Source organism: Onychostoma macrolepis, chromosome 19, assembly GCF_012432095.1.
Source record: "Onychostoma macrolepis isolate SWU-2019 chromosome 19, ASM1243209v1, whole genome shotgun sequence".
NCBI lineage: Eukaryota > Metazoa > Chordata > Actinopteri > Cypriniformes > Cyprinidae > Onychostoma > Onychostoma macrolepis.
The window spans coordinates 4,589,031-4,605,185 of NC_081173.1; the positions used below are offsets into that span (position 1 = coordinate 4,589,031).

At 37.3% G+C, this 16,155-nt stretch overlaps 2 protein-coding genes across 5 annotated transcripts; both read right to left on the reverse strand.

Moving 5' to 3' along the window:
• Window positions 1-579: 579 nt before the first annotated feature.
• kdf1b (keratinocyte differentiation factor 1b) lies at window positions 580-8,495 on the reverse strand. 4 transcript variants are annotated; one of them, XM_058752576.1, is made up of 5 exons: window positions 8,386-8,409; window positions 8,166-8,288; window positions 5,905-6,840; window positions 4,242-4,310; window positions 580-1,771 (listed from the first exon to the last, which is right to left on the reverse strand). In XM_058752576.1, the coding sequence occupies exons 3-5, from the start codon at window positions 6,761-6,763 to the stop codon at window positions 1,692-1,694; spliced, it is 1,008 nt and encodes a 335-aa protein (XP_058608559.1). In that variant the 5' UTR covers window positions 6,764-6,840; window positions 8,166-8,288; window positions 8,386-8,409; the 3' UTR covers window positions 580-1,691. The 4 variants fall into 4 exon arrangements, with proteins under 4 accessions (XP_058608559.1, XP_058608561.1, XP_058608558.1 ...); XM_058752578.1 differs by lacking the exon at window positions 8,166-8,288 and having other exon boundaries at window positions 8,386-8,495; XM_058752575.1 differs by lacking the exon at window positions 8,386-8,409 and having other exon boundaries at window positions 8,166-8,373.
• Window positions 8,496-11,166: 2,671 nt separating this feature from the next.
• On the reverse strand, window positions 11,167-14,877 carry zgc:175136 (uncharacterized protein LOC100136863 homolog). Its single transcript, XM_058752642.1, has 5 exons — window positions 14,776-14,877; window positions 14,640-14,692; window positions 12,780-14,560; window positions 12,561-12,717; window positions 11,167-11,366 (listed from the first exon to the last, which is right to left on the reverse strand). Exons 3-4 carry the CDS (start codon window positions 14,314-14,316, stop codon window positions 12,587-12,589), a joined length of 1,668 nt encoding a protein of 555 aa, XP_058608625.1. The 5' UTR covers window positions 14,317-14,560; window positions 14,640-14,692; window positions 14,776-14,877; the 3' UTR covers window positions 11,167-11,366; window positions 12,561-12,586.
• Window positions 14,878-16,155: the final 1,278 nt, after the last annotated feature.

Consider the following 16,155-nt stretch of genomic DNA (forward strand, 5'->3'; position numbering starts at 1 on the left):
ATAATCCATTTGATCACAGGCAGTGCGTTTTTCATAAGTGTTCAAACATGACACTTTCACTGCATTTAACCTTAAGGCAGAAATCAAAAAATGTCTATGAATCAAAAAATGTCAAATGTGATACAAAGGATCAGTTTCAAGTGTTTGTTGAAGCACATATTCCTCTGCCCTTTCTCCTTAAGCAAATATCACTTTCTTTCTGCTCTACGATTTCCTGGTTTTATGGTTTTGATATACAAAGCACGCTGTATTGCAGCTTAACTCAAGCGTTTTCACACTGAACGTGACATTGTGTCCTATGAATCATCATTTAAATTAGTTGTGTTCTGGCACCGTTTCCTACCTCACCTGTGCTGTAGCATGTATGACGGATAAATGTCTTTATTTGTGTACTTCAGATGCATTAGAGTAGTGTGAATGTTAGTGCAACTGATTGAACACAGTGCATTTACTCTGATGACTTCTTCACTGAAGGCACGTGCAAATGCAAAATGCTTTAATTCAGTTTGCATAGAGTTTTTACCAGGTCTCTGAGTAAAACATGCACCCTATGTAACAAAATCTATTTCTTAATCCATGTTTACCAAGCAACAGATTTTATTATTATTTAAGCAAACATAGCAGTCTTACATAAGAGAACATTTTTTCTTAACAAATTACACCATTAAAATATACATGAAAATAAAGCATTGATTAGATGCTATCCTAGATTTTGCATACGGCAAGTGCATATGTTGTTTCTATGGACGTCTAAATAAGCACCCAGGCCCATTTAAAACTCTTCGAACATTCATTCCGGCTCAAAGCATTTTGTTTTGTCCAACAAACTTCACATAGCCAAACCTTCACTCAAGTGCCAACACTCGACCAATACATTCTTCATCTTAACAGTAAAGGAACAGTTCACTATTCAAAAGTCAAAAATTTACAAATTTACAAAACTTTCATTTTTCCTCACCCTGCACACCCTTTGCTTTGAACACAAAGCTTAATTTTCTGAAGAATATTCCGGCCAATCTTTGGGGATATCATTAAATTATCATAAAAGTAGTGTTATCGCTATATTACAAGTCTTCAAAATCCATTGTGTTTTGTATGTGTTGTGACCAAACCATCAACACAAGTGCTTTTTTTTGTGAGTTTCCATTTACTTTCAATATACTGAAGAGTGGCCATGATATTCCTCAAATAATTCACCACTTGTGTTTTACGAAAGAAGGAAATCTATACCATTTTGGAATGGCGCGAGGGTTAATAAATGACAGAATTTTCATTTTTGGATGAAATCTCTCTTTAAAAGGCAGAAATGAATGGCAAGTTAAATCATTATGAAAGAATCAAGGCCTATTATAGCCATATTGCTCCAACAGTATATGTGCATCTGTTGGCAATAAAGAGGTCAGACTGTTTCTTATTCTTCATTCTCAGCAAGTCATTTGTTGGCTTTTGTCTTCTGGACAGCAGTGTTGAGATACTTCACACATCCATCTCAAGAAAATATGAAATAGAAGCATAAATACACCTACCATTTCAGATATGTTAAAAACTACCCATGCAATCACAATTTTTAGGGGTATACTTCAAAATCACCCACTGACTCCAAGCCAGAGGACATATTCTTCACAGAGATGAAGTATTCATCGTTTATGGACGTCTGGAAATGAAAATGATGCATGTCTGATGAGACGCTCTCATGCTTGTATGCTGCTGGGGAGTAAAGGGGTGTCCGACGTGATCGGCACACCGGTTTCCTGGAAACTCGGAGAGAATGCTGCAGGGAAAGTGAGAGAAAAAAAGATTCAAAGTAATGTGCAATTTCATCTCATAGAGTTAAATCATGAGAAACAGAACCTTCTGAAATAAGCACCGAAACCTAGATTTCTGAGGTCACAGGTCAATTCTAGATTCCTGAACAATGATTTTTACAAAACAAAAAGTCCATTTATGGAAAGGTAATGTAGATAGAAAACTGAATAGAATTATGTTCACCAAACCATGTGCTGTTCCTGGCTGTGTGTATGAACTGCTGCTCTGCATGTTGTTTTATTTATCTGTTTGTTTTATGAATCATTAATCTTTCACAATGTAATGCGGTTCAACAAAAAGGCATAATTATGAACTACACTTCCCTTGTGATAAAATGAAGTGCGTGTAATTGTGCTTGATGTGCACTTTAGTGTACTTAAAAGCTTAAAAGTATATTTTCAAAACACTGTACTTGCAGGTAATACAATTTTAATGAAATAAAAGCCCAATTATTGTACTTAAGACACTTTCATGACCAAAGACTTTTAAAATGTCAAATTAAGTTCCAATTTAAAATACTTTTAAACCATGTTTTAATAAACTTTTATTGTGCTTTAAAGTACATTTATTTTGATGTGTTGGCTAACATACTAAAGCACATGCGAAATACTTGATCATTTTAACTGTATAGAGTTATTCAATATTTCATTAAAAGTTAATATAATTTAAATGTACTAAAGTGCAACTTCATCATTACAAAATGTAATTACAAATATGTTTAAATAGAAATTATGTTAAAGTATGTTTTAGTTTACCATAAAGGCTTGTCAGTGCATTCAGCAGTAACCATATTTCAAAGACAATAGAATTATGAAAATACATATGAAGATAGGTCAAATGATCACTCGAAGTTCAACTAATTGCACTTAATATACTATAGGAAATTTTAATTAATTTATAAGTAACATGCAATTAAGTGTCAGAAAACATTACATTTGTTGACTCAAGTTTAATCTTGTAAAGTACATTATTTCTGCTTTTAAAAGTATGCTAAAGTGTACTTGTTTTTCACAAGGGTTGACAACAAAACACACAGCCTGTGAATAAGAGGATATTTACATAGTCTTAAAAACACAGCAGGAAAAAAACAGCCAGCTTGTTTTTGGAGGTGACTGTGATTATGACCATGTCTGACAGAAAAAAATAATAAATAAAAGAGAGAGAGAAGAAAGCAGGATAAGTGAAACATGCAGAAAGACACAACGTATGATATGACCCTACTGAAAGCAAGTAACAAATCTGTGCTCTCAGAAAGGCATGCTGACAGTTATTATAATCTTAACTTCATGCTCCCACAAATGTTTATATAATGGGATAAAGGCAAAAAATCCAGCTGCCGCTTGCCAACATTGAAGAGCATGAAAACAACATCAAGCAAACAGAGCGGGAGGGGTAAACCACCGCTGATGAGGAAAAGAGAGACATTCAAATTCAGAGGAGTGTAAGCGATCAGATGGCTGCCAGACAAGAGAACATTGTTTGTGGCAATGTGGTTGGTTACATCACAAACCCCTCAAACTCACGAGAGAAAGCCGCCACACATCTCTCGCATTCTTCTAGAGCCGAGGCAACCACTCAACAGCCTTTAATACAGGCAGGAAGCGGCGCTCAGCTGATAGCCAACTACATTAGCATGAGGACTTTGCTTAGTTTTATGCAAAACAAACTGTGGGTGAATCTCACGAAATTCTAGGTTATATTTCACCCCAAAACCAAACAACAGAAATAAAAAATAATATTTTGCAGGTAAAAAAAAAAAAAAGTTTAGAACCATTGTGATTTATTTTTATTTTTTATTTTTTGCATTGCAATATTATTTTTAATGATATTTTATAAGAATTCTCACTATCGTTAATTCTCATTCCTATTACTGTAATGTGAAATTATATTTTGTAATGCACTCTACCATTCAAAAGTTTGGGCTCTGTAAGATTTATTAATGTTTTTGAAAGAAGACCCTTATGCATTTATCTGATCAAGAATACAGTAAACAGCAATAATGTAAAATATTATTAAAATGTAAAATAATATTTCTATTTATTGCTGTGATCAAAGCTGAATTTTCAGCATTACTCCAGTCTTCAGTGTCACAGGATCCTTCAAAAATTATTCTAATATGCTGATTTGCTTGCCTTTTCCAAGATTCTTTGATGAATACAAAGTTCAAAAGAACAGCATTTTTTAAAATCTAAACCTTTTATAACATTATAAATGTGTAACCTTGTTCCTTTCAAAAACTTTTGAACAGATTTGTATTACTGAAATACAAATATTTAAATTGCATTTATACATCATGGGAATTTTAACTGTCATGAAAATAGTTTTGGGGCTGAAATGCATCCTAGACATGTTTTCGTATTGCCATAATCAATCACAGTTTTGTGTTTTAAGAAAAATCGATGTAAATATCTCATAAAATCAAATAATCTACTTACACTGGCTACTGTTGTTGCGTAACTTCCTGGCTTCAATGTCATCTGACCTCTCCATTGAAATCTGCAACTCTAAAAACAGAATGAAATGGTTTATTTACTTATCCAGATGTCATTATATGCAACATACAGCATGCAGTGATTTCCAGGTGCAGTCAGGATACTAAGACAAACAGTGTTACTGACTCAATCTTGCTTTCTAAATATAGCTGCCAACAAGAACTATGACACACACTGAAAATTCAGAGCATGACAGCCTCTGAAACCATTCACTTTTAAAGGAATAAAAAAAAGCCTTTTGTGTTCCACTAAAGTTAGGAAAGAAATGTGTGTAAATGATGCTGAAAGTTTAACGTTTGCAAAAGGCCACTGAGAATGAAATTTCAGGAACGTCAGGACAACCCTAGTGAAAAAGAAATTATAAATGTATTTCAAATACATTTTATTTTGTGACAAGTACACTAGAAATACATTTACATATTTATGTGCTTAATAAAAATACCCTGCAGTTGTACTTTTGGTATACTAAACTGATATACTTAAAGTCTGCTAAATTGGAACAACTAACTAATTTTGTGCTTAATGCACTTTAATTGTGGGGAAGTAGTGCTGAAGTCCAACTAAAGATACACTGAAGTAGATTTGATTGTGTTAAAGTGAAACTATTGCAAAGACAGTTTAGGTACACTTTAAATATATTGCATTTTTATTTAAAGATAATACGACATTAAAACACATTTTTGGCTTAATAATAAATGTGCATTGTGCACAGGTAGTACCCCAAATAAAGTTTAACTCCCGCCAGCGTTTTTGAAAAAAAGTTGTCAGTCACCACCAGCGTTTTAGATGATTTTCACTAAAATTTCATGGCCCCCAGAATATTGTGTTGTATGAATATCTGAACATGCAACACATCAAAATAAAGAACAGACCTTCTACTTTCAAACAAAAAATCCATTTCATTATAGCTTCAAGCATTCTTTTTTTCATTAAAAAAATAAATAAATAAAATTTAAGCAAAAAGCTGAGAAAATTGCATTTTTATCAAATACTACATCTGGATCATGTTCAGTACGATGATCAAAGCACAGATGCAGTAGATGGCTTCCATCAGTACTCCCAAAGCTTGCATACTCCTTTACCACTTCCTGGATCGACATTTTAATTTATATGCGGTTAGTGTTGATGATCGCATTGTTTTTCATATGCTTACATATGAGGTCTCTTGTTTCTGCAGCTTCCTCGCCTGTGCTTTTGATCAAGTGATTCTAGACTCATTCAGGAGATGCGTAAAAGCACCCCTGAGCGTATAACAGTGAGAACACGGAAACCCGGAAAATTACATGTTTGGCGGGGAAAGAGTTAATTATATTTTTTATATCAGTAAGTCTTGAGTGATATGTCAGCAAATATGTTAATATATTTGAACTATACTCGGTATGAAATAAATGTGTTATATACACACATATATATATATATATATATATATATATATGGATTATGAACACAATATTGTGTAGCTTGTCAGCAAACTAAGGCTCTGTGTATTAAATGCCGCTCCATCTGAAAGCACATGATGGAGATTTACTACTAATCACAGAACCAGCTTTACTGACGAGATGCGCATGACAATCGCATGCGATTTATCGTGAAAAGACACACTCACTTCCATCGCTCATGGAATTGAAGCTGCTCTTCTGGCTGTTCCTCTTGCTGTTCCAGGTGTCATTGCCGCTGTCCCGCTGCAGCTCCTGCGGTCTGACTTGCGGCTTCTTCTTACTCTTGCGCGTGCTGATGCGAATGATCTCTCGCACCAGCCTGCACTCGGCCTCCTGCTCCTCCATGTTGTGCTCCTCCACGATATCCGAGATGAGCTGACTGATCTCCCGGGAACGCCGCAGGAACATGGAGTCCGTGGTGCACTTGGCCAGCTCGTTGATCTCAAACTCAGAGAAGACCTCCATGAGCTTCTGGGTGATGAGTTTGTCCACGTCTTCCATCCCGCTGCCGTTGATTAAGTCATCCTCCGGTAAGCTACTGAAGTAAATCGGACTGTCCATCTCGAGTTTGGAAGTGGAAAACGACACATGGTCTTCATCTTCTTCAATGACGGATGTGTCCACTTTGACGCCACCAATGCGGATGTCGGAATAGAAGCCGTTCTCAGCCTGTGGAGGTCTTGACTGGTTCTCCACCGGCGCTTTGGGAGCTGAGATTTCGCTCGAAACGAGACAAGGTAAGCGCCGGCACACGCGGTACAGTCCACAAGTCAAAACGCTACAAAAGAGCTTCCTGCAGCTACTCACAGAAGCGCAAGGTCCGCACATACACGTCCCCGAGACGGGCTCCTCTTTGACGGGGAGAAAGCTTACGGTCTCCGGCCCGGTCGTATTGCCGTTGGCATCCTTGTTGACTTTGTGCCTCACTCCGAAGTGCTGGATCTCAATCTCCACGGGGTCTACGGATCGCTCTTGGTATGGCCCTTCATCAATGGGACCACTGGTCCAGGACGGTGTGCTCTCCATAGGGACAACACTCGGCCCAGACCGTCCTCTGGTGGCTGTTTCTACTGTTACCTGACGCTGGACTGAGGCCTCAGGGTCTGTTAAAGAGAAAGAGACATAATAGGAGAAAACTGGGAGGAGATGAAGGTTTTACCTTACACTTTCAAGCAGCCTCAGTAACAAGTCTGCAGCAAGTTGTCCCAAATTTCCCTAAGAGATGCAAACTAACCAGTTTAAGAGCTGTTTTGTGTTTGCTTTCTTGCCTGTTGCCATTGTTAATATGATAGTGAAAGTAAAACTTTCACCTCAATAAAAGTGTGTGTCAACTAAAGCCTTAAGAAAATGAAATAACTTATGTACAGTGAAAACTAAACATTTTAAAATACAATATATGTGATTTTACCGCAAACTGCAGATTTTTCAACATTGGGGTCTTCCATTATACCATCTTAACTACAGTAACAAATAAATTTCAGTCAACCAGATATACTTGTATATTAACCATTGTGATACATGTGAAATATGCAGTAGGAAAAGAAAGTGAAATTGTTCTACATGTGTAATAGGGTTAATTCAGGTTAACTGGGGACATTTTGCCCAGTCATCTCAATGCAAAAAGTGTCCCAATTTACCTGAATTCATCTCCAATAGTCAAAATGCCATCCTGTAATGCTTGCAACGTCATCACTGCACTATATACATAACTTAAACTGTGTATATAAAGTATGTCCTGGCACTACTGCTGCCGGTTTTTACCATAAATATAATAATATGTATTTAAAGTGTACCATATTGCTTAGTAAGTTACCTATTTTAGGCAGACATGTTTCTATATTTAATGCTCACGTTTAGAGGACAATAGAATTCATTATTAATCATTATTAACAGTATAAATCTGTATCACAATCAATTATTTTAAATATTTATATTAATTTTTTTTTATAACTTAACACAATATGTAAACAATAGATTATATTATAGATTGTACATCAGAGACACGTATTTTTATATTTATTTTTATTATTCACACTTACGCAATTTGAGAGAAAAAAAAAAACATTGTCAAGGAAATACAGTTGATTATCGTTATGCATTTCGAAATATTATTTTTCGACACTTCTTAACTAGTTTTGATGACATTCAATAAACATTTATATGTTAAACACGTTTTAGATTAGACAATAGAAATATCTATTTTAAGGCCGCCTCTGATTATTTACAAAATCGGAAAGGCTTCAAAGTTCACATTGTCCCCAAACAAACATACCGCAGTTTGCCGCAAAAAAATCCGGTCAAATCACAGACATGCGGCTGTCAGAAACAGACCAACTTTTACCACTGCGGAAAACATTTAAAATAAGCCAGACAATAAGGAGCAACATTAATAAAGAAACAAAGTTTGTTATTGTTGGACTTTACTCACACCATATGGGGGAAATGTCGCAGTCTGACGAGTTTCTTCCGGAAGTCCAGAGAGCACAAAAAGGCCGATCGACTATTAGTGACTATTAGTCCACAAATATTCCGTCGGTGCTCAATAAACTGCCTTTAAATTGTATTAGAAAGAGCAAACAGTGAAGGCAAATGATTTGACCTGCATGCTCGTCGTTCCTGCGTGTATGAACGCACACAGGTACACCTACCTGATTCAACAGGTACATCAGGACCAGGGTTGCCAAGTCTTCACGATAAAACCCTCCCAATTGCTACTCATTTACCCCGGTAAAAATCGCGTTCGGGGAAGTGAAACACAGGTTTTTCGGTGGGGTTCCCCTGGTAAAGTTCGCATTCCAGGGCTAAATATCATGTTATTTAGGTCGCTTCAACCTGCAAAACAACCCTCGGCAAAAGTGCGAAACTGTGTGACAAGTAAAGATTTTGTGTGTAAGCAGTTGAAAAAAAAACAAAAAAACCCCCCTGAAAATTAATGATAGCCTACCTGTTAATGATAACTAATAACTTCAGCTATGTCTAATTGTTTTGGTAGTATTTAATTTATAGATTTAGTATGTTATTTTTTGAAAAGAGTAGGCTATGTAAACGTGCAAATAGGCCATAGTGTTTTGGCTGTGGTTGTGTCTAAATGAGAAAATAATTCATGTAATTTAGTGTGAATGCACTGAATATAGTTTATGCCAAGGGAATGGAAAATGATCTACAGTTTAGCCCACATTTTGCTCACTGTGTGAAGAGTTTTGAAAAAGTGAGTAAGTATAAGAAATAGGTCCTTGTGATTGTAAAAAAACAAAACAAAACAAAAAAAAAAACAGTAACACACCGGGGTTAGTCACACTGTATGAAAAATTTGTACACTCCGTAAAAATAAAGGTCCTTCTTCACTGCGGGAAAACCGCGGACTTGGCAACCCTGATCAGGACATGGACACTGGCGACGTAATGCGCAACTACCAAGTCTAACCAATTTTCATTGACTGTCAGTCACATCAGTTTACGTTTGCAACCGAAGCCATACGTAAATGAAAAATAAATAAATGAAAAATAAACTTTTTTGGCAGATAGTTTATCTACATTTTAACATGATGCATGCACAGTGAACTTAGTGGCGTGATGTTTAACCAACAGATGGCGTTATTGTTCCTCAGATACCATGGCGGTTTCTAACAGTGAATTATTTTCATTTCACGATGAAAGCAGGACTGTACATGTTCGAAATTGCATATCACTACTCCTACAGAAAGTCACGATACAAACCACTTTACGTCCATTTCTATAGTAGGAGAGAGCGGGGACGAAAGTAATGATTTTCTCAGAGCCTTTCCAAGCTATGAAGGCACATTCAGCATGCAACCCTTGATGTGGCTGAGAAATATCACGTGATTTGATCGTCGTTTCCCGCGCTTAGGTCAGAAAGCAGTTTTCGAGTAGGCTACAATAAGTAAATTACTTTTACAGTTTTTTTTTTTTTTTTTCTAATTAGTTGCGTTTCTCGTTTCATGTGTCACAGTGATGATTTACAGGTTATTTAGTGCTGTAACACATCCTGAAGTTTGCCTTTTCAGAGTTTTTCAGTAGGTATAAAGTAAATCGGGTTTAAATGTCAGGAGTTCCTGTCGGGATGAAAGTAACAAGTGTTTCTTTTGTCCCGCTTCAGGCTAATGTGGTGACTTTCTGTGTCTTGCATCATTTATTAAAACATGTTTATGTCGAGAATATGCCAATAGTGAGGGTCAGAAAGACAGACAGAGGTCTGATTCAGCCAGATGTTCATGAGAGGGCGTTTCTGGACATAGGCCTGTCTGTCCAGTGTTGCCAACTAATTTTCAGGGAAAGTTGCTAAAGGAAGGTTGATTTGTTGCTAAATGTTGCTAAATGACATTGTGACGTCATTGCACGATGACGCAAAATTGTCTCTTCATCAAATCTCAGCAAAAAATATATTTTAAATATGTTCTGTATTGATTTTTCACAGGTTTTCACCTGCATTTTAAATGACTCATTTATTTTGTGTTTTCGGGTTACAACGGAAGATGGATAACAGATAACGTCCTGGAAAATTACTATACCTTTTCCATTTGTTTAGATATTTTTCTTACCGTGTATTAACTGATCAACAATCGCATGTACAAGCTACTAACAAGGTGTATCATAAAAGAACAATTAAATTATAAGTTCAACAATTGCAGATAGCAGCTAACTTAATTCATGTGATGTGTGTACTGCGAGGCATCTTTGGTTTCCGCTTTTTGTGTAATTTAGATGGAAAATGTGCCTTTTTAAGTCACTTATCAAAAGTTGCCAAATAAAATGTAAAAAAAAGCTAAATTCATTGCTAGGTGCTTTTGAAAGAAAAAGTTGCTAGGGTAGTCTGAAAAATTGCTAAGTTCGCAACACTGTTCAGGAACAGTCTCAGGGCAGCTGCTACGTCACATTTACCCAAATCATATTTAGGTTTTAGCCATTCCTTAGCTTTTCCACCTCAACCTATGAATTTGCAGTGTTTCCACAGATGTTTTCATGCATATTTTGAATTTATGCATAACTGGATGGAAACCTGAATAGGCCTATACGGTTTCATTATGTTGAGAATTTATATTATGCCAATTTAATTTTCATATTGTTCATTGTTAATGTTTTCTAAAAATAAATTGAATAAATCTAAACAAGTCAAGTTTGTACAGTCGGGTTTTGAAACATTTGATGAAACTGAAATTTAGAATGAAAATTTTGCAGGTAAAGGACAAAATATTTTTGCAGTTACATATTAACAAGGTCATAGTCAGGTATATTTAATATTTAAACAACAATCTAGCTTGTGTCGTGTTACTTTCGTCCCCACTTTCCCCTATTAGGAGATCATGCAATAATTACAGGTAAGAACTGTCTTCAGCTACATGTCCATGTTCTTATGTCAAACGTCACATTCACACAGTATAAACAAAAGTGACAATTTGGAAAGCAAACTTTTTGTAGATTTAACATTTTTATTAACACTACATGTACAGTTTTTGAAAGGGTGGTGCATCAAGAGTAGAGTCATATATTGCCAGGACAATTCCCTGTGTCCACTGAACAGCAGCACACTGGATCAGTCAGAGCATCCTGTAGTCCTTGCAAAGACCGGAGCCTGATGACTGACAGCCTCCCCAACACGCACCTTATCAAGGCTGCAATAACGTGAAAAGAAACCATTAATGGTGAAGTGCTAGATGTACGTAATCATTAAATTTTTTTACAGGCTTAAAAACTCTAGGTCATGAACAGGAGAAAAAAAAAAAAAAAAAAAGTAGTATATTTCGGCAGTATGCATTTTGCACACATTTTCTTTACACATTAAATACCCAAATGACCTACTACAGCTGCCAAAAAGTGCAGTATATTTTATTATGCCATGTGTAATACTGTAACAATACACATCGAGTTACACATGCAACTAGGTCAGTTTGGTACCCAAAGTCTGTCTGGTTTTAAACATGCTGGTTAATATGGCCAAGCATGTAGACAGTCATATTTCTTGATCAAACTCCCAGTCTTGGTGAGGCATCAGTGTAAACACAGTTGGTTTGCATCTGTCTGAATGTAAACATTGAAGGGAAGAAATAAACCTGCACTTTGTACACACACAAACGTGTATTTCTGTGAATCGTGGCACTTTCCATGGACTTCCATTACTTTTATACCGACCAAATGATATTGTCTATCCCCTAACCCTTACAGAAAACCCGTTTGCATCATTACACTTTCAGATAAACCTCATTTACAATTTAATAATTTTTTTTCCCTCGTGGGGACTGCAGGCCTGTCCCCACAATGTCAAAAATCTCAGGTTTTACTGTCCTTGTGGGGAAATTTGGTCCCCTCAATGTAGCATAAGTACACACAAAACTGCTGCCGTTTATTACGCAATAGTGATCAAACATGAACACTGGTATCAATATTTCTGTGCACTGAAACTGGTATTGAGAATTATTTAGATTCAAATGCCACCGACTACACTGAAATTGTGACCGCTCCAATGTGAAGTCATGTGACAGTGCAGCATACAACTAAAATACTTTAAGTGTTCATTGCATTATACATTTTTCTTTTTAAGTGGTGGTTAGCATACGTCGCATACTGCACAGTACGAAGTTAACTGTAATCCCATTCTGAACATAGCTATAAAAATCCTGAATTACACTTAGGAAATGAGGCAGCCCACGACTTGAAGCAAAGACAGATTTCTAGGATGTTGTAAATGCTGAAATAACCATCCCACTTTTGGTCTTAACAGTATTGCTTGCAGAGGGCAGATCATTTCCTGCTGAAAACCAAATATAGACGTTCTCTGTGTAGACTGTAAGTGAAGCAATTGTACTCACTTTATAGCAGACGTTGAGAACTGCTTCTAGATGGAGAGATTCGCTTCCTGGAATCTGACTGGGCCCTGTTGACCAAAACCTGCAGGGCTATTCTGGGTCACTTCACACTTAGAGGCCAAGGAATCCAAGCTGTTAACTTGAGGCTGGTTTTGCTCAGCTATGGCAGAGGGAGAAAGTTATTTTCCAAAAAAAAACATTTCAAACATGCAAAGCGATTACCTTGTCTGTAGCTGCTGGAAAGTGTAGGAGAAGTCCTTCGGATATGACCTTGGCCAAACTCACTTGGAATGGTAGTAATACGCCTGGTGCTATCTCGGCTTTGGACTCCTTTGGAATAATGGGCTGAAGAACTAACAGGCTTTTGTACATTTTGACCTGGCCTCTGGCTCCGGTAACTTGGAGGTAAGGAACTTTGGAAAGCACCACTGCTAATGTCACCAGAAGCCCGTTGGTTCTGAAAACTACCAAAGCTGCTCTTGGGTGGTTTATGAAGCCTTACGTGGACTGTATTGATCTTATTCGATCCAGCAATAGTGGGGTTAGATGCACTGAATCCAATTTTACTTGAAGGCCTTGAGGGCACTGAACTTGGTTTGTATGGGGTTCCCTTCAAAGAGGAGAAGGCCTGATACCCAGACTGGTGTTTGAGAGCAGTCTGACCAGGGGCAAATGGGACTTTACGCTCTGGAAAGCTAGGATGAACTTTGGGTTTGTTGGATTCTACTCTATTTTGAATATTTGCAGGAGCCTGCATCAGGATTGCACCAGAACTGGCAATTGAGGACTTTGCTACATCACACTGAGCCCCACTTTGAGAGGGGTAGACAGGCTCAAAGATTCGATTAGGTTGACTGTGGATATTGTAGGTCTGCTGGAATTTGGGGTGGGTAGCGTCATAGTGAGGTGGTAACTCGTTTATCGGAGCACTTTCTGGGGCCTTGAGAAGAATCCCACCAGAGCTGGCAATTGAAGATCTAGCATTGTCCCTATAGTCATTTTTGTAAGGTTTTCTTGGCTCAGAGCTGGGACTGTATTGAGTTCCACTTGTGGAGTAGTGAAGAGGTTCATTCCATGATTTGCCCTGACTGTTGGCAGCCAATCTAGTATCTCTAGAGATCTGACTGGCCTGATAGGGGTCAGCTTGACTGGGACCTCCAAGTGGTTTTACTGAAGCTGGATGCCCACTATAGCCTCCAAGACTTTGAGCATTTCCTCCACCTTGAACTACAAAGATTGCCCCCGAGCTAACAACTGAAGGCTTGGCCTCAGTGTATTTGAATCCACTACGAGAGGGTTTTCTTGGATTCATACTTGAGTACACAGGGATTCCCTTCATGAATGGGCCATAACTGCTACTGGCTGTCTGGAGCTTGCTAGTACTCTGGCTTCCCTTAGATGAAGTATACTGATGGAAAACCGGACTTGAGAGAGAGGTTGATCCATAATTTGGGCCTCTTGCAAGTGGGTCTCTGGTAACTTCAGTGTTGAACTCCACATGGCTTTGTGTGTTTTTAGAAGGCTTCACTACAAAGATATCATTAGATCCAGCAGTTTTAGCCACCTCATAACTAGATTCAACTCTAGAGGGTACTTTCGGGGTTCTCATCAAGGTGGACCTGCTCTGAGATGAGGTAGAAGCCAGCCAGCTACCAGGCTTCACATTTTTGAAGGCATCTGTACGAGTTTCATACTGAACAGAGGGTTGACCAAACCCAGGCAAGTCATATTTTGGAACAGAAGCCTTATAATTAATCATATGATTTCCTTGATAATCACTTTTAGCAGAGGTCTGACAATCTTTTGAATGCAATTTTACGTTTGATCCTGCAAACAAGCTCTCTTTATGAGCATCAGCATAACTTCCATGGGTGCCTTGACGGTGGGGCAGGGGAGCAGAAGTGTAAGCAGGATCAATCCAGTTTCCCGTTTGTTTCACCTCAGGGCCAATCACAGGGAAAGTGTGTGCTGAACTCTTTGCAAATTAGCGGTTGGCATGTTCCCTGTTAGAAACAAAGAGGACACAAACAGCATGACACAGCAATGTTTCAGAAAATTATCAGCAGTGTGTTATAGATTTACCTTCATAATTCTCCAAACAGGTTACATAAGCAGGAAACAAGGCAAAAAGAATCCTGAAAACAAGCAACAAGTCAAATATTTGGTAAAGCAATGTACCTGTTCAGCTTAAAGAAAAAAAAAAACGCTTTGTGCTCACCTTAAAAAATATGTAGAATCCATTTTTAAATCAGGCACCCACGGCGAGAGCGTAACCAGCAACTTCTGTTATAGTGCCCTCACTTGATAACTTCTGATTTGACAATGGGAATGCCTTATAGACGTCACACATCACCTTCAGCCAATCAGCAATCAAGATACCTGCTCGCTACAGCTGTTAGCAATTATCTTTTAATTAAAGATTCGAAAAAAAAAATATATGCTTGATAAAATTACTTGTAAGACATAACAGAAAATAAAACAAATATATGAAAATTGTAAAGAAATAATACTAAATTAAAATGGATTAAAATTAACTATAAAATGTTTTGTCAGGTAAGCTAAAATGTATTACCTACTATATATTTTATTTAAACATGACTAAATGAACCTGGCTATATTAGGTTATACCAATGAAAATCATTTTTAAGGGTTAGACCAGGAGGAAATTGCTGTTTCGCTTGTGCTCAATCCACTCTTTACAGGGTTCCCACGTGTGAATTTTCATATCAGTTATTTTTGGAGTACTGTATAAGGATTTAAAAGAAAATCAGCTTATCCATTGTAAGAAAAAAATAAAAAAATAAAATGTATAATATATTTACTGTATGTCAATGACTTTAATATTTGATTAATTTTCATGAATTTTCGAAACCTGGAAAATATTTTATCTGCTATTTCTAGGTTTTCCATGAGTGAAGAAGCCATGCATTTAAACTTATTTCTAGACTGTTATGAATATATGCTTTCTAACCCATCTGGCCATAATTAGATTCTCTTCACTATGAACTCACATCAGTAAAATACAGTACACACCTTTTCCATGGGCTGAACATGGTAACGAAAGCACATATCATTTATCATATTTGTATGGGAAACTACGGGCATTTTGAGTTAAAGTTCTGAGAATTGCAAAATATTATGTATAACATACAGGAATGGTCTGTCTCCACATCCAGTATAAGCGAGCGCTTTCGAGGAAGAGGCTTCATAATGCATCAAGCTCAAGTACAGACATGTGTTCACAGTATGGGGTTTCATACCTTAAGGAGGTATGAAAGCCATTAATGCTGTCTAATACATAGCCTTCCCTCATACACGCACCGCTCTGACAATTTCCCATTCCCACCCGTGCACATTTGATAGATAGGGATCATTAGTGTCATTCTCCTGCAGTCAGCAGGAAGGAGAAGCATCCGTCTGTCTCCTGATACCAGGTACTTCAAGCGCTGAGGAGATCTGTCACACCGGCCTACTTTTCCTTGGCATGTCATTTCATCCTATACATTGTCCCTCATTTACTCCTCCAAGTCGGGAAGTTGGAATGCAGTAATTTCCTTATATATTAACAGGATCCTTCACGAGCTCTTCACCTGAAAGT